Raw genomic sequence first — 22,205 nt, 5'->3', positions numbered from 1 at the left:
TAAAACTATGAAATCAAAATACAAAAAAATTTCAACAAAATTCCATTTTTGCGATTTCGTCCGAGCGGTTTCAGAAGAGATTTTGAGAGCTTCTCACATTACGCTGTGTGAAAAGTTTCTTTCTTTTTCTTTCTTTCTTTCGCATTCTCTCTTCTTTTAATAAATAACAAAAGTGTAGGATTCAGATGATGTTCGCAAGCAAACCGGAGGTGCATCAAAAAGAAGAAGGAAACGAAGATGACATTGATGGAAAAAGCATTGAAGAATAATGCCATTTCAAAAAGTCTAATCCTGGATGAAATTCTTAAAGAGTTAGAGAAAAAAGAGCATATTTTCTGTACAGTTCAATGGCACATCCAGAATCTGCTCAAGTTTAAATGAATGATTGGAATGTTATTTTGTTTGTCATTAGTATTGAAGCACGAAATGAAACTGAAGTTGTCAATCGGAAAAGAATGCTTTTTGAATAAGAATCGTTAAACAACTTTGTTTCGCTTCTTAAATTCAACAAAACGCAAACATATCTTTTCAACTCAACAGCATTGATGATGAAAGAAACAGCTACACCAATTATCACATAGCCTCCATGTCTGGTTGAGAAAACACCTTAATCTTGAATCCCCATCACCATCGACTCAGAATGACTTTACAGGCAATTCAGTTTTTTTTCCCAGCATATGGGGCATAATCGCGTTATATCGGACAACGCAAATTGTTGTTTTTTTGCTTCTGACACACTTTAATATTTATTACATTCAATTTAAAAATAGTTTTAATGCGCGGAATACATTAACAACAAAAAAAAACAAAAAATGTTTCGAAAATATTACAATTTTGGGTCAATTCCTAATTTAAGTTATTGAAAAACAGACAAAGTTCAATATTAGCTTTTTCAATACAATTGAAAAATTCTGTTTTTTGTTGAATTTTTGCATTTATTAATGAAGGGGGTTCACTAGAACGGTTTTCGGAAAAGTTTGGCGACCTATTGTTTTTTTTTTTTTTTTTTTTTTTTTTTTTTTTTTTTTTTTTTTTTTTTTTTTTTTTTTTCTCAATCAATTTTCGTTTCAATTGTGGCTTTAGCGTTAGGGTTTGCATTTGAATCAACTTTTTTGAATTTTGTTTTGTTTTAGGGTTAGGGAAAAAAATAAAAGAATAATTTTGAATAGAATCTTTTTGAGTGGATCAATGGATGTGTTGTTAGGATTTTTCTTAAATTATTGGAATGGTCAATGGTTCTAATCCCGCCAAGTGCTTATTTTTTATATTTTTAATTTATTAATTTTTTTATCATCACATAAGTTTAATTATTCCAAAAAGTGATGGCTTGGGATTGTCTGATGGAGCAGATTCATCAGGACGAGAAGATGAATCATTTCTGTTGACAATTTTTTCGATTTTTCGATTTTATTCATTGACCCACAATCATATTTTTTTTTGAAAAAGAATAAATTCTAACCTGATTTTGACTAACTTCCGCACTTTTTATATAACCGAAACATGAATATATTTGATTAATAAACATTTCAATAAACAATTAAATCTATTTTTCGATGTCCGATATAACGCGAATTTGCCGCATATAATTCTTATACGCCACCTTGCCATATAAAAGACAAACTTTTGATCATATGTTAAAAGCACATTTGAAAAGATAGTTCAATCGTTTGTTAGTGGAAGAATCAGATTCATTAAAAAAATATTTGATCCACCCACAAAAAACTTCAAAATATTTGTGCACATGATTATTTGTCTTTAATATTGATGAGGATGTATATTGTTCCAAAAACATTGTTGAACGTTTAAAATTAAATTATGAAATGGAAGAAAAACAGAATTTGTTGAAGATTATTTGCGATTATGGAGAAACAATGCAATGGCTCCACTATAACGTTGTGAACGCTATATGAAAATGCCCAATTGCAAATTGTCGTTCATTGATGATAACAATTAAAGGAAGTGAAGGAAAATAGTTTTTCAAATGCCATAAATGCAGAAAAGAAGTTTCTTACAGGAATGGAACTCCGTTCTCAAAATCGATGATCACAATTTCTAATCTTATTCTGATCCTTATCTTTTTTTTCAATTATCTTAATGAAAAACAAACTTTATCTCTCATTTAATGCGAAAGACATAGTGTTTCTTATTTTTAATGCATATATCTGAGGACATGCGCTCAGATGAATGGAAAAATACAAACACTCATAGGAGGTCCTGGCCACATCGTCGAAATTGATGAAACAGTTTGGAGAAGGCGAAAAAACAAGAGAGGTTTTAATGCTTTTTCTATTGAAACTTTATTATCAATTGAACTTTTTTTATTCGGACGCGATAAGAAGCAAATATGGATTTTCGGAGCTCAGGAACGTGGAGGAAAAGCATTTGTTTTCCTGATGCCAACCGATCTGCTTCGGTATAAATTTTGTTCATAAAAAAATGGGTGATAATTTTTGAAATCATTTTTTTTCTGACAAAATGTGTGGTTCAAAAATATCTCATGAATAACAATTAAAGAACAGTGAAGAGTTAGAAGGCTTATTCAAATTATTTTTTTCTTTTGTATTATCATAACATTTGTATATGAAAACAATTATCATGCTTTTTCTCTATTGAATTAAAAATCACTTTCGAATAATCAATAATCTTTATAAATCAGCACCCCGATAAAAAATAGATGATTAAAAAAGTATACACCCAAATATATTTGTCAAGGAACAGAAATTCACTCTGATCAATGAAAGCATATTCTTCTTTGAGTTAGAATGGATTCACACACAAAACTGTCAATCATTCAGAGCATTTTGTAGGTTTTGTTATCTCTCTTTTTTCTTTTTTCATAAAATGTTATTTCACACTTATTCAGATCCAATCATCGGTGCTTGCACTAATCATATTGAAGCATTGTGGGCTGCACTTCGAAAGTTCATTCCTTAACACGAAGTGAGACAAAATAGAATGCAAAAATATATCGAGACATTTTCGTTTTTCAGAAATCAAAAAGTTGATTTTTTCCATTTTTAGTCGAACGCTTTGAAATATAGTGATAAAGGATTCAAAGCTCTTGAGTATAAAGCATTTAGGCAAGAAGAAGAGGAAGAAGAGACTGGGGCTGAAATGCTTCACGAAGAAGAATCTTCAGAATCAGATTATGAACTTGAAACAGATACATCATCAGATGAGGTTGGGGATGGAGATGATGCACCTGAATGGGAGGCTGATAAATAAATACAGATATTTCCTCAAATCATTCTTCTTTTTAAAAAAAAAAAAAAAAAAAAAAAAAAAAAAAAAAAAAAAAAAAAAAAAAAAAAAAAAAACACGCTTTCTTTGATTATTTCTTTGAATTGCAAAGTTTTGTGAGACGGCTTGTAAGTTCCATTTGCCTTGAAAAGAAATAAAGTTTAATGAAGGAATGACTGATTTCAATTATCAAGCTGTCAGTCGAACAGCATTAATACTTCACATTAGAATGATTCGATCAAGCATTCAGAGAGACGAATCATAAAATAAGTTGATGGGAAAAAAAAAAAAAATTGAAAAAGAAAAAGACAGCTGTTATGAAAACTGAATTTATTCTTCTTTGAACGTTCAAAGCATACAATAGAAACGACTTGTTGAGTTGCGGTTGATTCAGAAACGTTAACACTTCAAAAAATGACTTCGGTTTTTGCTCTTTTTTATTTTTATTTTTATTTTTATTTTTATAATTGAATATCTTTGTTTCGTATTGAAGTTGTGAAGCAAAAATTTTTAAAAAACATTTCTATTAAAGATTTTTTTTTGTTATTTTGTGAAACGATTCAAAGAATAAAAAAATTTTTGAGTCTAAAAATTCAGAAAATTTCGTTTCCTCAAGCATTCACAAAGTAATCAGAAATATCGAACGATAAACAAAGATAATGATTTCTGCGATGAAAATAAAGTAATTCATACAAGTTTGCGATGATATCTTCATATCCTTCTTCTTCCATCTTTTCAAATACCTTCCTTTTTATCATTTTTCTTTTCTCTTTTTCCATTTCATCATCATCATCATCATCATCCTCTTTCAATCGCCATAAAACCTTATCAAAAACATCTACAAGTTCACATGCCATTTCGTTATTCATCGTTGGACGCTGAATCTCCTCCAAAATGACATCAAATGCTCCTCCTTTCAACAAATCATCAATCTTCACAGCCCTGTTTTCTGCTATCGATTCAAAAAAACAAATGCAAAAGCTGTTAATGATAGTGAAATTATCCTTTGATGCTCGAAATACTTTCACAGTGCTGGCCAAAAGCTCAACAATTTCTTCATTCCATAATTCGCATGTGAAAAAGCATGAAAACAATGCCTGAAGCCATCTCCTCAAAAGAATCTCTTCTTTCGTTTCTTTCTCTCCATCATTCTCTCCTTTTTTTCTCTTCCAATTCACACAATTTGAAAGCTCTTCTAGTTCTCGTCTTGCCTCTCTCACAAAATGCAGCTCATTCACAAAAACTTCTTCCAAGCTTTTGTCTCTGTAAAATCTGTTAACAAAAAACTCCCAAGCAGACAGATACGCAAGTCGTGTCAGATTGTGGTGTTCCTGATGATGTTTGATAATTTCCTTGATTTCATTCAAATAACGCTCTTTTTTCATTTTCTTTCAAAAATTAATGCAAAAACAAATTAGATTCAAAAATAAAATAAAACAAAAAATAAAATAATTCACACAGCTTCATCGACGTTTCTCAAAGCCAGCAAAGCTATTTCTACTTCTTTTTGAATTTCTTCGCTTTCCTCTTTCTTCAACGCAACTTTCAGAATGCGAGGCATATAGATCGGCAACAATTTCGATGTTTCAAAAACGCTAAATAAAAGATAACATTCAAAAAGATCAACAAAAAGCATTTCGTTCTTTCCTTCATGTTTACTCTCTTCTTCCTCCATTATCTTTTTGAATTTCTTGAACAACAAAGATTTATTAAAAGGTAGACTCCATGTTTTTATCAACGTTTGGTAATATCCAATGCGCTTCAGTAACAAAATTGCATTTTTCATTGTCATTTTCTTTTCTTCAATCATTTCATGAATTTTGTCGAACCATTTAATCGTGAAAACATAATCAAATTCATTTTCAACCATTTCGTCCATCATTTCGTTCATTTCTTGAATTTTCTGTTTCTGTTCAATTTCATTGCAGTCTTCCAGTTCAGAAAACCGTTCTGAATAAAAAAGTTAAAATAGCAATAAACAAAAATTCAAACAAAATAATGTTTGCAAACCTTTCAACTTTTTTGTGTTGTTCGTCTCCTTTATTTTTAAAAGTTAATTGTGCCAGAACACAACGCATTTTTAATAATCATAATAAATTTGCATATGTTTGAACAGAAGAAACAGATGAAAAATAAAAAATCTCATAAAAGATTAAAAAAATAGATTCATTCTTACCGTTCCACCTCGCGTTGACATTTTCGAATTGTAATACCAAAGATTGAGAACGCTTTTTTTCTGTTTGTTGTTATGGATTTTCTGATCAAAAAACTATTTTTTTTATACAGGAATAGTCATTTGCAAGATGAGAGATCGGCGAGCAGATGTTAACTTTTGAATCATTAATATTAATTCCTGTGATGACAACAAGAAATGATGGAGATAACTTGTTTTTGAAATTCAATCTGATGATTTTTGAAAATTGTAAGACAAAAGAAATACAACAATTTTATTTTTGAATGAAAATATCAACATATGTTTTTTTGTTTTATATTTTTCTGTTGATTGCGAAGATATTTCCGTCTGTATCCTTTCAAAAGTCCAGGAATGCGAACAATTATTTAAATGGTTAATCTTCTTAAAGCAGAGCTATACGATAGGAATAGAGCTAATTATTGTATTGCAATTTGTAGATAGGAGAATACGTGCAAGCTCAAAGATTTTTTGAATTTTTGTTGAACCAAAAGCTGAAAACAATTCAACTAATGATTCAATGAATTGTACATATGCGGATGGAATTCGATGAAAAATAAAGTCAGCACAAAATTATATAGTATTTTGAGCATAAGTATGAGGAGCAGTTTGTGGTATAATTGAACAAGGAAAGTGGTTGGCTATATGGAAAGCAGGATGTTTATTGTCAAAAAAGGCAAGAAAATCATTCAAGCGTCAGATAGAAGCTTAGAACAATTGTGGTATGAACAATCTACCACTTTTTGGAATCGAAGTGAAGACCTATGTCTCGATGAATTTTTATTACTATCCAAAATGTTTATACATTTTGTTTCAGCGCAGAATATAATAAATATCAGTGAGTTCTTCTTCAAAGAAGCATTTTGTTGAGATTTCCGATCAAATTTCATTAGAAGCAATAAGCGATGTAATTTTCTTATTTTTTGGGAGAATATTCAACGCGAAAGAGAAGTTACATTTCCATTTCATGCACATATGGATTTGGCCTTCGTTACAATGGCATGAATATAAATATTTCATAACCGTCTTCTTCATTTTCTTCTCGTGCTTCATTTTAATTGAGCAGATTTTGATGATCAGCCGGACTTCTTATTCGGATCCATATACCTCTTGTTGCAATGGTTACCGTTTTCTCTTATATTTCTTTTTCCTCTCAACTGTACAAAGTTGATAAGATGCCGAAACAAATTGAAGTCAATCAATTTTGGGGGATGCTCAACAACTCCCAATGAATTCTGAAGTTGATAATTCCTTGTCTTAATCTGCCTATTGCTCCAGTTCTGTTTCTGCTGTTGAAACTGCTTTGATTGTCTTCTTGATGGCAGCTTAATTAGCATACACTCGGCATTTTGGTGCTTCGCAACTTGTGTATCCTTTGCTTTAATAATTGGTTTTTGCATATCTTCTCCAAAGCTTTGAGTTGTTAATTGATAAATTCCAACAATCATGCAAAGACACCAAAGGACAACGTTGAAGATTTCCGGTTGAGCTCTTATCCGATTTTTTGATGTAAAAGCTGCATTAGTGTTCTGTTTGCAGACTGATAATGCTGCAGCAATGGGATGGATAATCGATTCATTTGGACTGAATCAAAGGAAGATTTTGCCAGAAATCGAATTTTTTTTCTCTATTCCATTTCTCCTTCATGTTCTTCATATTTTTCACAATTTTTGTTTTTCTGCTGTTTCTTCTTTTTTTTTTTTGCCAAAAGGCAACCATCACTTTTGCTTCGACTCTTTCATCCTCCTTTTTCTCGTTGGTTCTTCTCAACCATCTCTGAAAAGTTCTTTTTCAGATTCGCCTTCATCTCCTTCATTGTCTTCATTATCACATTACTAATATAATTTTTCTCCCACTTGTCTTCCTCTTTCTTCTTCTTCCTCTTCCTCTTCTTCTTCTTCGATTGCTGATGCTTCAACAACTTCCCCATTTTCTTCCAATTCCTCACATTCCTCGTATTCAGCTTCAAGCATCTCTTCTTCACCGTTCTGGAGGAGAAGAAACGAAAAGAAGAAGGAGGCAACTGCATCAGTATTTGAATCTCTCTCACATTCTTCATCATCTGCACCTGCGAATAACCATTCGGATACCTCGGTGGTGGCTGCATCATACGCTTCAGCAGCAGCGATTGGAAACATAGAAAGGCTGTTGCGGATTGTTGAAGCTGAAGAAGGTGAAGTGTTTGTAAATCACATGAAGTCATTTCTGAAGTGCTGAAGATGCTTCGAGGATATGTTGTGGCGTGACACAGCTGGTTGTGTTGTATGGGGGTGTTGCAAGTGCCTATAATACCGCACTTTCGACATTCCTTTCCGTTTAGTTGATTGGACTTCTTATATCGTTTGTTGCGTTGGTGGAAACGAAGTCGTGAAGCAATCGGATCTTTCAGGTGGAAGATGTGAATGCTTTCCAGTCGATCAAAGTTATGTTTGATCCTTCTATGCTTCAATCAGCAAGAGCGCTGAAGGTGTAGCGATTGCCGCAGTTGAGGCATGTGGCGGTGGAGCTGTACGACGGAGTGATGGCATGAGGGATTGCAGTGTGTGAAGTGGAGGATAGGAGTGAGGTGAAGGCGCTGGAGGCGACGGGGATGAGGATGGAGGATGAGGTTCTGTTGCGAGAAGTGATTGCGCTTGCTGTTCATAACAAGAGAGAAGAGTTTGAGAACGAAAAGGCGGGATCAAGAGAAAAGGAACGATGCGAATGAGGAGTTATTATAGACGGAAACGAACCTTTAGCGTGAGGTGGATGATTGTTGCATTTTAATTCGGACAGGCAGAGAGAGGGGATGGACGAGTTTGTTGCGATAGGGGGTTGTGCCGCAGGAAATTATGCCGTCGATCGCTCTGCGGGATGCGACGAATGCGATCGGGTAAGTGTGCAAAGGGAAAGGGATGATTGGGGTGTTTAGTGTATCGTATTGTGTGTTTGTGGATGAGTGGGAGTCGCTGCGGATGTGTGCGGTGGATCTTTCGGAGGGTACGCTGGCAGCGTCGTCGGCGTTCTGGTGGATGTCGTATCTTTTGCAGGAGGATATCGAGATAGCTTCTGGAAACTACCTCCTTCCTCTCCTCGCCGGAACTGCCGCTTTGCATATGCATGCTCCGTCCTCGATTCTGTCCATTCTGCCTCTGCTCGGTCTCTGACATCTTCGAGCGGAGCACACAGATCGGCCTCACCACACCAGGTGGCAGGTGTGCAGAGAAAGTCTCCTCGGCCTGCATGTGGCTCAGCTGGTGCCTCTGCACAGGTATGTGCCTGTCTCTCTCCAACTGCGACACGCAGCTTTGTGATTGAACAGCCGTTCTACCAGCCGGAGCTGTTGCATGAATGTCTTGAGTAATTCTTTTCGAACTGCCGGGAGCACAACATCACGTTTGGCTTTGTTGAGAAGTGCGGTGTTCTGCTCCAGCTGGCCGGGCATCTCATTGCAGAGGTTGTGGGGTTTGTTGCGTGCGAGCGATCGGTGGAGCTTGCTGCGCGGACAGCAGCGCGAGCGCTGGAGACTGTGGCTGTGCAGATGCTGCATTGTGCGTTTGTTTCTGCACTGAGCTGTGAAGACAAGAAAAGGGATGGAAAAAGCGGGTGTTTGAAGAGAACGGGATCTGAAGAAAGAGGGACAGCGCTGGGGAGGCTGGCTGGGCTTGGGGGTGGGCTAGTGAAAAGCGCGCGAGAGAAAATGAATAGAGATTTGGCAAAGTCAGGTTTTAATGACCGGTCGAGCATTGCCGCTGCAGTTCCTCTGAAAGTTCAATTTGGTCAGCTTCAAGTTTGCTTTCTTTTCTTTTTTCTTTCTTTTTCTCTACTTTTCTGCATCGTTTCATTTTCAAAAAAAACCATGAAACTTTTACGCATTTGTTTCAAAATATTCATTTTTATTTATGTTTCATGCGAAATAAAGGAAATGAATCATTATGATGATTATTAAAAAGAATTTCAAAAGTGTTTTTGATTGAAAAGCATTTTCCCTCATCTGAAATACGAAAAGGAAAAGAAATTGATAACTTTGAAACGTTACAGTTGATTATTTCGGTTTTCACCTTAGAAAAAAAAAAAATTCAGTGAATAGTTTTGCGGTTAGAGGGCTGTTGAAGGAAATAAATATGACAAAAACAATGAATGTATTTATAATAATTATTATTTTTTAAAACATTAAAACAAATAATTAACATGTGTTATGCAAAAAAAACAAAGCGAAATGAAAACTGAATTGCATTTTGAATTATTCTTTAAATCATATCAAAAGAAAAAGCGAAATATCAATACGAACTTTTTCCTCTTCCACTTCCCCTTCCTCTGAACCCTCCCCTTCCTCTTCCTCTTCCTCTGGATCCATCAAACTGACTATCAAATGCCGCAGCTGAACAAAAAAAGAAAAAAGAAAAGAATAAAAGTATAAAAATATCAAAAAACAAGTTGATGAAAAAAGAAAATATCACAAAGTATTTGACAAACCTCCCATTGCATCTGCGTCAATTTGAGCAAGTGCAAGAGTCTGAATCATATATGAATTGAACATGAAAGAAAACAATTTTAAAAAAATAGCATACATCATCCGTCACACGAATAGATTTGATAACATTTCCTCGAATTGAACATGATTCAATTTTCCAAAAGCGAAGCGCATCCTTGAGACAAATAAAAATAATCAACAAATGCAAAAAATTTGGCAATTTGCATCGCTTCAAACCTTCGATGTGCATATAACATCAGAGAGTGTGACATTCATTAAAAAATCGCATGATGATAATTTTCCATTGTACGTTTCCCCATTTTTCAATTCAATCATCTAAAACAATTATTTCACAAAATGAAAAATTATAAACCACTTAAAAACTTGAGAAAACAAAAGATACATACAACAGGATGATTTACTGCATATTTTAAAATTGCATAAGGAAGCATTTCAATCAATTTATTATTTAATGATTTATAGTATGGCTCCATCCCAAAAGTAGCCAAATAATTCTCAAAGATTTTTATGGAAATTGAAATACAAACTGGTTTACGAAAAGATGATCAATTTTCTGATATTAAAATGATTGAAGAAGATGGAAATACGAAGCTACAAATTAATTCATTTCCGCGTTTTGAAGATACTCCAAGGGAAGAGAGAAGAGCATGCTTCTGCCAAGGAAAGGATGACGGTAAGTATTTTAGAGAAGCCATCATTGAAAATAATGAAATCATGAATTTGTGATATAATTTTATGAAATTGCTTTTGTAATCTTCGTTAATTGCTATTTTTTCAAATTTAATTTTTCAAAATTTGATATTCTCCTGTAAACATTTTATGATTTGGATCAATTGAAATTATCATCTTGAAATAGGACTAATGATACAATGCGAAAAGTGTTTTGAATGGTTAATGATTATTATTGTTGAAATTGGACAAGAATTTATTCTTTTTTTAAACAGGTTTCATCTAAGATGTGTGAGGTTAAGGCAAGCAGAATTAAAGACCTTACCCCATTGGTATTGTCCGTTTTGTAGAAAATCAGTATAAGCACACAAAATTTGTTGCTTTGTATTTTAAAAATTCTCATAAATTAATTATTTCAGAGGAACGACCCAACACAACCAGCAGAAACAACAAAAAGGTATGCTTCCTAAACTTGAGTTTTCTTTTCATCTTTCTTTTTGGAAATTGTTGATCTCTATCTTCCTTTTCTTTTTTCTTCTCTCTCTCTCTAATTTTTTCATTTATTAAGAACACGCAGAGCAACAAAGATAGAAATTGCACGAATGCTAGCATTTGATGAAAAAATTGAAGAATCCACAATTTCAGAGCATGAGACTACAATCGCAAACACAGACTCTGCAAACGAGCAGAATTCCAAGCAGCATAAGCAAAGCAAAGAATCAAATGAAGAGCCAAACGAAGAAGAAGAAGCGAAAAGAAAAGAGAGAAGAGGCATGCATCTTTTTGAAAAAATTTCAATTTTAAATACTTTTCAAAATGTGTTTGAATACAATGCCATATCAACATTTACATCATCATCATCATCTCCATCTTCCTCAGAGGCCTTATCACTCAGAAAGATCGTCCCTATTAATTACACTCTGTTTTCGTCCTCTTCCTCCCTCACGCGGATGAAGCGGGAAGAGAAAGAGCGGAGAAAACAAGAAGAGCGGGAAAAGAAGAGGGAGGAGAAGGAGAAGAGGAAAGCAGAAAGAGAGCGGCTGAAGGAGGAAAAGAAGAGAATGCTGTCAGAGGCAAGGAGGCAGATGAGCGCGCTTTTGAAGAGAGAAGAGGAGAAAGCAGCGATGCTGTTGAAGATGAGGGAAGAAGAAGAAGAAGGAGAAAGAGGAGAAGGGAAGGAAGAAATAGAGAACGAAAGAAAAGAGGAAAAAGAAAAAGAAAAAGAAAAAGAAAAAGATGATGATAAAGGAGGAGGAAAAGGAGGAGGAAAAGAAAGAAACAAAGAGAAAGAGAAAGAGAAAGGCAAAGAGAACGACGATGCAATAGATGGGGACATTAGTGAGATTAGCATCGATTCGAATGAGCTTCTGCAGAAAGTGGATGAGAAGCTGCTGAAAATGATAAGCGAAATCACCTCAGCCGAAGCAGCGCCAGCAACAGCAGCTGAATTTGGTGAAGAAGGAAAGACACAAAATTTGAAAGAGAACTTTTCATATTCAGCAACCAATAATAATAATAATAATAACGGTAGAAGTAGTTTTCACAGAAGGAAAGGGAAATCCAGTGAAAGTCATCAGACATTGAATGGAAGTGGGTTGGAAACAGAAGATGAATTCAGTTCAATAAAAGATGAGGCAGATGTATTGACACATGCTTCCACATCATCTGACGTATCAAAAACTTTACTTTCTTCTTCTTCTTCTTCCTCAAATGAAGCAATAAAAACCCTCACGTCACTCCAACAAGACACAAATGAATCTCCAAAGAAAGAGGAAAGAAGCAACACCAATGCTGATAAAGTTGATGAAGAAATCAGCGAAGATTCGAGTCTGTTTGACGACGACGAAGAAGAAGATAAAGAAGAAGATAAAGAAGATGATGATTCGATTGATTTTGATGAGCTTTCTGAAATGAAGCCAGAAAAGGCAAAGAAAACGCACACAGAACAGAAGGGAATGAAAGTGGGTGTTGTTCCAGCAGAAGAAGAAGATGATGAGGCGATGGTGAGATATTCAACAGCTTCTTCTTCCTCTCCTCCTCCTTTTTCCTCTTCTTCTTCCTCTTCTTCTTCATTACATTCAGGCAGAAGATCTGTGATAGGCAAAGCTGCTTCCAAAGAGGTGTATGCGATGCTCTTTGCACTTGATGATGTGAAGGAAGACAAAACTTCGAAAAGAAAGACAACAAAAAGAAAGCAGATGAGTTATCATCATGTGGGGAAGAAGAAGAAGAAGAACAAAAGACAGAAAGAAGAAGAAGGAGAAGGAGGAGAAAGAGAGGAAGAAAAAGATGAAGCAGAACTGACTATTTCGTTGACAAATCTGAATGGAAAGGGAGCATCGAAGACGAGGAAGAAAGGAGGAAGTCAAAAGAAGATTGGAACACAAGCAGGAAAAGGAGGGTATGAAGAGATGGATTTAAGAAAGAGCTCAAAGAAGAATGGAAAGAAAATGGCAAATGCAAAGAAGAATTCATTGACAGAAGGGAAGGAAGGGAAGGAGGAGAAAGGAGATGAAGAGGATATGGAGAAAGCAGATGTGAAAGAAGAAGGAGAAGAAGGAGAAGGAGAAGGAGAAGGAGAAGAAAGCAAAGAAAGCAAAGAAGGAGAAAAGAAAGAGAGAAGAGAAAGAGAAAGAGAAAGAGAAGAAACAGAAGCAGAAGATGAAGATGAGAGTGACGAAGAAACAATCAGCGAAGATGCATCAACTTCATCACTGTCACAATCTCATTCACGATCTCAATCACGTTCAAGATCAAAATCACCTTCTCTTCATCCTCTTTCTTCCTCTTCTTCTTCTTCCTCCTCTTCTTCTATTCATCTGAACAATAGCAATGAAGCAGACAACACATTCAGCAATACCAAACCTGTTCGTTTTGGCTATGGAATGAAGCCATTGCAGCCGACAAGAGTGTCGGAGAGGATAAAAATGAGGGAAGAACAGAAGAAGAAGCAGAATAAAGAGGATAAAGAGAACAAAGAGAACAAAGAGAAAATTGGTAAGATGAAGAGAGAAGGGAAGAAGGAGACGAAGAAGAAAAGCAAAGCGGAGAAGGAGAAAGAAAGGGAGAAGGAGAAAGAGAAAGAGAAAGAGAAAGAAAAAGAGAAGGAGATTGAAGAACCAATGGAAAGCAGAAAAGATGAGGATGATGACTCACAAATAGACTTGTCATTTTTGAGTAGTGAAGAGAATACACAAGAAGAAGAGGAAGAAGAAGAGGAAGAAGAGGAAGAAGAAGAAACAGAAGAGAGAAAAGAGGATGAAAAAGAGGAAAAACAAGGTGAAACAGGAAGTGAAGATAAACTTGAACAAAAACAAGAGATGAAAAGTACAAATGATGATGAAGAAAAGAAAGAAGAGAAGAAAGAAGAGAAGGAGAAGGAGAAGGAGAAGGAGAAGGAGAAAGAGAAGGAGAAAGAAAATGAAGTCGAAACAACTGTCAATGCCAAGCAAGGCAAAACAAAGCGAGGAGGAAGGAAAGGAGGAAGAGGAAGAAAACATTTAAGCGAGATAAAAGACTCATCAACATCGTTGAATGTTATGGAGAAAGCAGAAGAAAATGAATTGAAACTTTCAAATTCTGAAAGCAAAGTGTTTGAAGAAGCAGACAATAAAACAGAATTTTCACATTTAAAAGCAGAAGAGCAAGAAAAACAAGAAGAAGATGAGAAAAAAGTGAAAGCGAAAACAGAAGGAGAAGAAAGAGAAGAAGAAAAAGAAGAAACAAAAGACAATTCACAACTCAAAGAACACACTCCAAAAGACATCAACAGCAAGACTAAAATGTCAGAAGAGAATGCAAAAGACTCCATCGAAGAAGAAAGCGAAGCCGAGCGAAAGAAGCGCAAAGAGGAAGAAATGCTTGCCATCGTGCAGATGCTGAAGAGGAGGAGGAGGGAAAACAAGGATGGCAAGGCGAAGAGGAGAGAGAGGGCAAGAAGAGAACCTTTATCTCCAGTTCCAGAACACAGCAGGAGCGAAAGTGTGCTCAGCAGAGGAAAGAGGAGGAAGAGGAGGTCGTTGAAGAGAAAAATGTCAGAAGAAGAAGAGGAGGAAGAAGGAGAAGGGGAAGAGGATGAGGAAGAAGAAGAGGAAGAAGAGGTTAACAATGATGATAAAGATGCTAATGATGGGGAAGAAGAATCAGAGGAAGACAATGAAGAAGACACAGAAAAACCCAAAAACCACACAAAGAAACAGAAAAACAATGGAAAAGAAGGAGAAAGAGGAGCAAGTGTTAAACCGAAGCATATAGTGCATTTGAAGAAGAGCTACAAGAAGAAGAAGAAGAAGAAGAAGAAGGCGCGGGCGAAGGGAGGAAGAGAGTTAACTTTGGAAGAAAGGCTGAAGCTGATGCGGTTGGAGGTGCTGAGAAAGGTGAAGGAAGAGGCAGAAATGAAGAAGAAGATGCTGCTGAAGAAGATCAGAGCGAAGGAGGAGAAAAACGGAGGAGGGAAGAAGGGAGAAGGGGAGAACGAAGGAGGAGTGAATATGAAGGAAGAAGAGAAAGAGAAAAAGAATTCAGGGAAAGATGAAGGAGCTGAAGGAGAAGCAAACATCAAGAACGAACTTGGCTCTTTAGAAGGAGAAGTGAAGACAGAACAAGAACAAGTACAAGGAAAAACCTCAGAAAACACCACATCTTCTTCTTCTTCTTCCTCCTCCTCCTCCTCCTCATCTGATCCATCTCCCAAGCACATTGGCAGACACAAGCACAGCCAGCGTGATCGGTACAGCCATTTCCCCAAAGAGCCTCTTTTAACCACAAAAAGACAGAGAAAACTGTCAGAAAAGGCGATCAATGCGAATCAAGACCTGTTTTTCACGTCGACGCTGAGTGGGATTTTCAATCAGAACAGCAGAGAGAGCGAAGCAGAAGGAGAGGGAGAGGGAGAAGAAGGAGAGGAAGGGAAAGAAGGAGAGAAAGAAGGAGAAGGAGAAGGAGCAAATGGAAATGGGAGTGGAAGTATTAGCGGAAGCAGTGATGCTGCAAAGCGATTGAAGCACAAGAACAGCAGAGAACACATGTTTGATGCGCTGGTGAAGCCACGTGCATACAAAAGCAGAGGAGCACGCAGATCTCGAAGTGCCAGCCAAGGACAAGGAATTTTGAATACGACCACAACTTCTCCTTCTCCTTCTCTTTCTGCTTCTAACTCTGTTTCTGGTGTGATTGGAGAGCTTGGGCAGATGCTGGGGGCAGAGGAGAAGGCAGGAAAGAGGAAAAGAGGAAGGCCGAAGGGTTCGAAGACGAAACATCACAAACACACCACGCCTCTTCCTGTAACTCCTCCTCCTCCTGCTGCTTCTTCTTTTTCTCAGCCATCTTCTTTCTCTTCCTCTTCTTCTGCTTCTTCTTCTTCAGATTTCCTCCTCTCCACGTTGATGTCAGTGGAAAAAGGGGCGAATTGGATAAAAAACAAAGAGAAAAGCAACGCAGGAGAGAAAGAAGAGAAAGGAAGTCCATTTGTTCCAAGGGACATTGCATGGATGGAGAAACAGCTGGGCTTTTCACCAAGTGCTATTCAGATGCATCCATCTTCTTCTTCTAATCCTTCTTCTTCTTCAACTTCTTCTTCTTCTTCTTCTGTTGCTTCTTCTTTCTTGCCATATCCTTCTTTCGGAATGGATTCCATGAACAATCCAATGTTTTCACTGCCAAAGGAAATTGGCTCTGCAACTGCTGACTTTAAATCAGAAAACATGTCTTCTTCTTTTCCTTCTTCTTCATCTTTGCTTCAAACACCCTTATCCACTCCATCAAATAACCACACAACCTTCTTCTCTTCCTTCTCTTCCTCCTCCTCCATTTCTGACACATCTTCTGCTCCTTCATCCACATACACGCCACAAGTGAACACAATCAACTATCTGATGAATATCTGGCAGAAGACGAAGAAGAAGAAAGGAAGGAAGCCACGAGCTCTCATACAGGCACTGCAGAATGCACAGAAGAAGAATGACTTGTCGATCGACCCGGTGGCAATGATTATGCTGCTGAAGGAGGCGAATGTGAAGGATGGGATTGGAGAAGAAGAAGAAGGAGGAGGTGAGGGAGAAGGAGAGGGAGAGGGAGAAGGAGAAGGAGAAGGAGAAGATGTTGGGGTAGAAAATAATAATGGAGAAGAGGAGAAGAGAGGGAAAGGAGATTTTTTGACTTCTCTTTCTTCTTCCTCTTCCTCCTCCTCTTCTTCTTCCATTTCTCCTTCTCCTTCTCCTTCTTCTTCTTCTCACATGCCACTTTCACATGCGCCAACACACACAGCTGTACAGACGCTGTCTGCTGCGATGGAGCTGGCTCAGATGCAGAGAGAAGGAAAAGATAAAATAGAAAGCGGAAAATGTGTGTTTTTTTGTTTTCTCTTTTATTTTCTGTTTTATAATGACAATTATTTATTTATTTTTATTTATGAATAAAACCTTACAAATTCTGAAAAAAATTTTCATCTTTTTTCTTTTCTTTTAATTTCCATTTGTCTTTTCACATTAGTATTGTCACTTCCCTCGCTCCTTCCCTCTCTCAACTCTTCCCTCTCTTCCCTCTCTTCCCCTTATTCCCTTTCTTCTCTTTCTTCCACATCCACCACATCCTCTTCAACCTCATCCTCTTCCTCTCACTCATCCAAACAACCATCTGAAGTCATCTACATTCCCAAGCGTTCTTCTGATGAAAAGCCTCTTTCAGAGCCATTAGCAATGCATTTTCCTATTTCTTCTTCTGTCCCTCCTTTTCCTGGTGTCACTTACTCCCCTTCCATTCGCAATACTCACAGCTTGCAGCTTTCTTCACAGGCAAATGATATTTCTTCTTCTTCATCATCATCATCTTCTTCTTCTTCTTTATCTTCTTCTTCTTCTGCACTTTCTAGTGGTTTTCATTCACTTCCTGCTATTAATGCCACATCCACACCTCACAAACTATCTTCTTCTTCTTCCTCTCCTTCCTCCTCTCCTTCCTCCTCTTCTTCCTCCTCTCCTCCTTCTTTTCCCTCTCTCCCTTATCCTCACATGCTCTCTATTCCTTCCCAGCGTCTCCTTCCTTCTCCTTCCAGTGCAATCAGCCCTTGGACAAATACCCTTCCCTCTGCAAACCCTTCTTCTGTTTCTGCTTTCCTCTCAGCTTCTGTTTCTTCTTCTTCTTCTTCTGCATCTTCTTCTTCTCCTTCTCCTTCTCGTCCGTTTCCTTCTTCTTCCTCTTCCTCCTCTTCTTCTTCTCTTGTTTCAACTGATCCTTCTTTGCTTATACCTTCAATCACTTCACACCCATTTGCTTCATCATCATCATCATCATCTTCTTCTTCTTCTTCTTCTTTTCCTCCTCAGCTTCCATTTCGGCCAGTCGATTCTTCAAATTCTTCTTCTTCCTCTTCCTCTTCTTCCTCTTCCTCATCCAACATTTCATTCACTCAAACACAATTTGCCCTCAACACAGGTAATTCACTCGCCCTCACACAGCAACAGAACCTAAAACCTTCTTTTCCTCTTCCTCTTCCTCTTCCGCTTCCGCTTCACCTTTCTCTTCCTCTTCCTTCTGCAAACATTCAACCATTTGCTCCTATCTCTCAATCACTTGCACTTCCTTCTTCTTCTTCTTCTTCTTCGTTATCTTCCCCTTCATTGCCTTCTTCTTCTCATTCTTCTTCTCCTTCTCCTCCTTCTTCACATTCATCTTCATCGTCATCATCTCCTTCTTCTCTTTCACACACATTTTCTTCACCACATCCATTCCACATCACTCAGAACGCCAACACACCGCTCAATCGCTCTTCTTCTCTATCTTCTTCATCTTCTTCTCCTTCTTCTCTATCTTCTTCTTTCTCTCCCCAGAGCAAAGATAACCAAAACCAATCTCCTTCTCATTCGGGATTTGCTTCTTCTTTGTCATCTACTTCCTCTTCCTCTTCCTCCTCCTCTTCCTCCTCCTCCTCTTCTTCTCAGCTTCACAGTGCTTGAAAAAAAATAATTCCTTTATTCTATTCATCAAACGATTCTTTGATCCTTCCATCTTCTTTTTTTTCCCATAAGATAACAATTGATTTGAAAAGAAAAAAAAAAATCGATCGGTTTTGTGATTGAGCTTCAAAGTTAACATAACCAACACCTTAAAAAATATTTATGATTAAATATTGCTAAGTGAGTGTATATGTGTTTTTTTTTGCTTTATACTGTTACAAGATTGCTTTTTCATTTATTTTTTTATTTTTTTATTTTTATTGGTTCTTTTGTTAAATGAAGTTCTTTTCATTTTTTTTGTGTTTGCATTTTGTTGATTACTGACTTTAAATCTTTCTGAATTAATTGCAAATATATAATTATTCTGAATACCACGTTTTGCCTAAATCAATCATTTCTCATTTTTATTCTTGATGTTTTATTTGGTATTAATTGTGTATTTGGAGAATAAAAAAGAATAAGAAAATATTGAGTAATCCATGAAAAAATTAAAAAGGGTGCAAAAAAATTTTGATGGAAGCAGAAAAATCTTCATCCAGCGTAGGCACCTTAACGTATGAAAAAGGAGGAGAAATTCACAAAGTCGAAAACTTTGGAAGGGACATTCCGTTTTTTGATCCTCATGGAGAAACAATGAAGAATCGCTTTAGGATTTGGTGCAAGACTTATCCAAAAAACAACGCGCTTGCATTTCGCAAAAAACTTCCCGATGGAAGCTGGGGGGAATATGTTTATTCAAAGTTTTCTGATTTTGAAACATCTGTAAATAACTTAGCAAGTGGACTGAGGCACATTGGATTGAACAAAGGAGATCACATTGGCATTCTATCCAAAAACTGTCCAGAATGGTTGATATTTGATATGGCATGTGCAGTTCAAGGTTTTGTATCTGTGCCAATTTATGATTCATATGGAAAAGAGATTGATACACATCTTATCAATCATTCCGACTGTACTGCACTTTTCGTTGATGCGGAACACGTACAAATGGCTGCAGAATTGCGGGCAACCGGAAAAATTCCATTAGTTAAAACAATAATTGGAATAGACAATCAGACGACTTTTGGAAAAAAATTTGATGATATGGACTATTTATTTTCACAAATCATAGAAACTGGGAAGGAACATCGCTTTGAAGATGCAGAAATATTTTCAGAAGATATATATACAATTGTTTACACTTCTGGAACATCTGGAGATCCAAAAGGCGTTGTTCTTTCAAACGAAAATATTTGCTCAGGATATATGATGATGGGATCAAAAGTTGCTCCAGATTTTGAAAAAGGAAAATTGCTTTCTTACCTTCCGTTGGCTCACGTTTTTGATAGAACAATTGAATATGCACATTTGGAAAAAGGTGCTTGTGTTGGATACTTTCATGGAGAAATGACTCAACTCGTGTCTGATATGAAAGTATTTCGTCCAAACACTTTAACTGGAGTTCCCCGTTCGCTGACAAAGATGTACGAAGCAATCACAAATAACATTAACAAGCTTGCCTGGATCAAGAAGAAAATGTTTTGGTATGCATACGACTGGAAGAGAAAGCTTCCGTATGAAAGGCGCATCAAATGCGACACATGGGCAGACAAGATATTCAAGAGCGTTCGCGATGTCGTCGGTGGGCAAGTTAAGATTGTCATCAGCGGAGCAGCTGCACTCAAACCAGAAATAGCAGAATTTCTTCATGTTGTTCTTGCTGTGCCGTTTGGAGAAGGATATGGGCAGACAGAGACCAGCTGCGGAATTACTGGCCCGCATGTTTCCGGCACCCATTTTGGCGAAGTTGGGATTCCGTTCTCGTATGTTGAAGTGCGTCTGGAGTCAATCCCAGAGATGGGCTATTTGACAACAGACACCCCGCATCCAAGGGGGGAGATCTTGTGCCGAGGACCGAATGTGTTCAAGGGATACTACAAAGACGACGAAGCTACAAAAAAGGTGTTTTTGGAAGATGGCTTCTACAGAACAGGTGATGTTGGCGAGTGGGTTCCTGGACCGTACACAAAACTGGGGCCGCTGAAGAAAGGCAAAGACGGCAAAGTGAAAGAAGGAGAAAAAGAAAGAGAGCCAGGCGAGCCAATCGAATCGCTGAGGATTATTGACAGAAGAAACAACATGTGCAAAATGGCACGGGGTGAGTTTGTGAGTGTTGATGTGCTGGAGAGGATGTACGATTCTGTCTCAATCAACGGAGATGCCAAGCGGAATCTGGCGAAGTATGTGGCTGCATGGGTGATCGCTCCACCGATTGGGATGGAATTTCTTGTGGCGTTTGTGTGTCCGAAGTGGGAGGCGCTTTTGGATGAAAGCAATGCGAAGGAGACAGGCAGCGACAAGTGGCCGGGCGTGAAGGAGTGGTGGGTGATGAAAAAAGGAGGCTATTCAAATTCTGTGACTCCTGTTGCATCACCAGCAAAGACACCTTCTGAAAGCGCTTCGCCTGCTTCGTCATATGAATCGTCTGGTGAGAAGAGCAATGCTTCAAGCTCTGCTCCAGAAAAGGCTGTTGAAGCAGACTATTCGAACAGTCAAAGTTCGCCAACAGCATCTCCTGCTGCAAACTCGATTGTTGTTGTGTGTGAAAGTGTGGCTCCAGTATCCACAGAGACTCAATCTTCTTCATCAAATGAGATTCCTGAAAGCATTCCAGCAGAAACCTCTGATTCTTCCATGTCTCCAGCTCCGCAGTATTCTCCTCCATCAGTTACTTACGCAACCCCCGTTGCAGGCAATGGCATCTCAGAAGAGCTGAAAAGAGCATTGTGCCAATCACCTGCTGTGAAGCAGTTTTATCTCAACTATTTCAAGCAGCTGATGGCGAAGGCGCTGTCGGCTGGGCAGGTGAAGCGATACGAGGTGATTGCAGGAGTTATTCTGTGTGCAGAGGATTGGTCGCCGGAAAATGGATTGACAACCGCCTCGCTGAAGACGAGGAGGAATACGATAAAGCAGTTTTATTTGGAGAGATATGATAGAGAAGTTGAGACGCTTTTGGCTGAAAGGAAAACGAAAGGGGCGTCAGCAGATGCTCCAAAGACAACCAAAGAGGCAAATAAGAAGGAAAGCTCAGTTGGATGCTTTGGATCAAAGAAGAAAGCATAGAACAAAACAGAAAATAGTATTGTCCAGATGTGCATATGAAGATGAAGTGTTTTATTGATCCATTTGATTTTGAAATTATGTAAGTTTTGCTCACTCTTTGATATGTAGTTTTCGAATTATTTCTTGTTGATTTGTTGTATTTATAAATAAGAAAATATTCATTTTCTTTTCCTAATAATTTTTGACAATTTATAATTTCATTTTATTGAATCGCACAATTTTTGAAAACAAAAATGTTTTTTGTTGTTGAATTCGGAATGATAATCTTATCATTTATTTCGATTTTACTTGCTTTTGTATGTTTTGAATTTTGTTTGGACATTGCGCACAAACGCTCCGAAAAGTTCTTTGTATTTAAATGTGAGAGCTTTTCATGTTTTATAAGTAATTTTTCACATCATATTTAATTGTCCCACTTTTTTTCACAATTTGGTTTTTTGATAAAAATATGAAATCTGAAATCTGGAATGAATAAGCAAGCATAATGCAATGATTTATCCTTTTTTTAATAACATTATTAAATAATAGATTATATTTTCACTTTTTCACAGAATCCCAACATTCAATGTGGATA

At 37.1% G+C, this 22,205-nt stretch overlaps 6 protein-coding genes across 6 annotated transcripts; 3 read left to right on the top strand and 3 right to left on the bottom strand.

Annotated features, from left to right (window-relative positions):
- Positions 1-4,174: 4,174 nt before the first annotated feature.
- MONOS_17060 (uncharacterized protein) lies at positions 4,175-5,437 on the bottom strand (the record flags this gene model as incomplete). Its single annotated transcript, XM_067869943.1, has 6 exons — positions 4,175-4,192; positions 4,263-4,628; positions 4,700-4,835; positions 5,070-5,190; positions 5,251-5,278; positions 5,417-5,437. The coding sequence occupies 6 exons, from the start codon at positions 5,435-5,437 to the stop codon at positions 4,175-4,177; spliced, it is 690 nt and encodes a 229-aa protein (XP_067734469.1).
- A 1,829-nt stretch (positions 5,438-7,266) lies between these two features.
- On the bottom strand, positions 7,267-7,569 carry MONOS_680 (uncharacterized protein; the record flags this gene model as incomplete). Its single annotated transcript, XM_067877063.1, has 1 exon — positions 7,267-7,569. The coding sequence occupies one exon, from the start codon at positions 7,567-7,569 to the stop codon at positions 7,267-7,269; it is 303 nt and encodes a 100-aa protein (XP_067734468.1).
- A 650-nt stretch (positions 7,570-8,219) lies between these two features.
- Positions 8,220-9,359, top strand: MONOS_681 (uncharacterized protein; the record flags this gene model as incomplete). The annotated part of the gene is made up of 4 exons (XM_067877074.1): positions 8,220-8,307; positions 8,371-8,681; positions 8,826-9,200; positions 9,333-9,359. The coding sequence occupies 4 exons, from the start codon at positions 8,220-8,222 to the stop codon at positions 9,357-9,359; spliced, it is 801 nt and encodes a 266-aa protein (XP_067734467.1).
- A 189-nt stretch (positions 9,360-9,548) lies between these two features.
- On the bottom strand, positions 9,549-10,368 carry MONOS_682 (U6 snRNA-associated Sm-like protein LSm4). Its single transcript, XM_067877085.1, has 5 exons — positions 10,292-10,368; positions 10,122-10,220; positions 9,982-10,059; positions 9,887-9,926; positions 9,549-9,791 (listed from the first exon to the last, which is right to left on the bottom strand). Exons 1-5 carry the CDS (start codon positions 10,334-10,336, stop codon positions 9,691-9,693), a joined length of 363 nt encoding a protein of 120 aa, XP_067734466.1. The 5' UTR covers positions 10,337-10,368; the 3' UTR covers positions 9,549-9,690.
- A 398-nt stretch (positions 10,369-10,766) lies between these two features.
- Positions 10,767-19,002, top strand: MONOS_683 (uncharacterized protein; the record flags this gene model as incomplete). The annotated part of the gene is made up of 6 exons (XM_067877096.1): positions 10,767-10,795; positions 10,850-10,931; positions 10,994-11,031; positions 11,143-11,345; positions 11,454-16,916; positions 17,064-19,002. 6 exons carry the CDS (start codon positions 10,767-10,769, stop codon positions 18,524-18,526), a joined length of 7,278 nt encoding a protein of 2,425 aa, XP_067734465.1. The 3' UTR covers positions 18,527-19,002.
- A 37-nt stretch (positions 19,003-19,039) lies between these two features.
- On the top strand, positions 19,040-22,119 carry MONOS_684 (putative long-chain acyl-CoA synthetase 7; the record flags this gene model as incomplete). Its single annotated transcript, XM_067877107.1, has 1 exon — positions 19,040-22,119. The coding sequence occupies one exon, from the start codon at positions 19,040-19,042 to the stop codon at positions 21,629-21,631; it is 2,592 nt and encodes an 863-aa protein (XP_067734464.1). The 3' UTR covers positions 21,632-22,119.
- Between the last annotated feature and the right edge of the window lie 86 nt (positions 22,120-22,205).

This window comes from Monocercomonoides exilis (genome assembly GCF_001643675.1).
Source record: "Monocercomonoides exilis strain PA203 chromosome Unknown scaffold5-2102611, whole genome shotgun sequence".
Classification (NCBI taxonomy): Eukaryota; Preaxostyla; order Oxymonadida; family Polymastigidae; genus Monocercomonoides; species Monocercomonoides exilis.
Note: the sequence above shows the minus strand (reverse complement) of the source record. Positions and strands in the feature narration are given on the sequence as shown.

Coding starts and splice junctions, on each gene's coding strand:
- MONOS_682 (XM_067877085.1), bottom strand. CDS start 10,336: ATGCTTCCTTATGCAATTTTAAAATATGCAGTAAATCATCCTGTT. Junction 10,060..10,121: donor ATGTTATATGCACATCGAAG/GTTTGAAGCGAT, acceptor ATTTGTCTCAAG/GATGCGCTTCGCTTTTGGAA. Junction 9,792..9,886: donor TGACGCAGATGCAATGGGAG/GTTTGTCAAATA, acceptor TTTTTTGTTCAG/CTGCGGCATTTGATAGTCAG.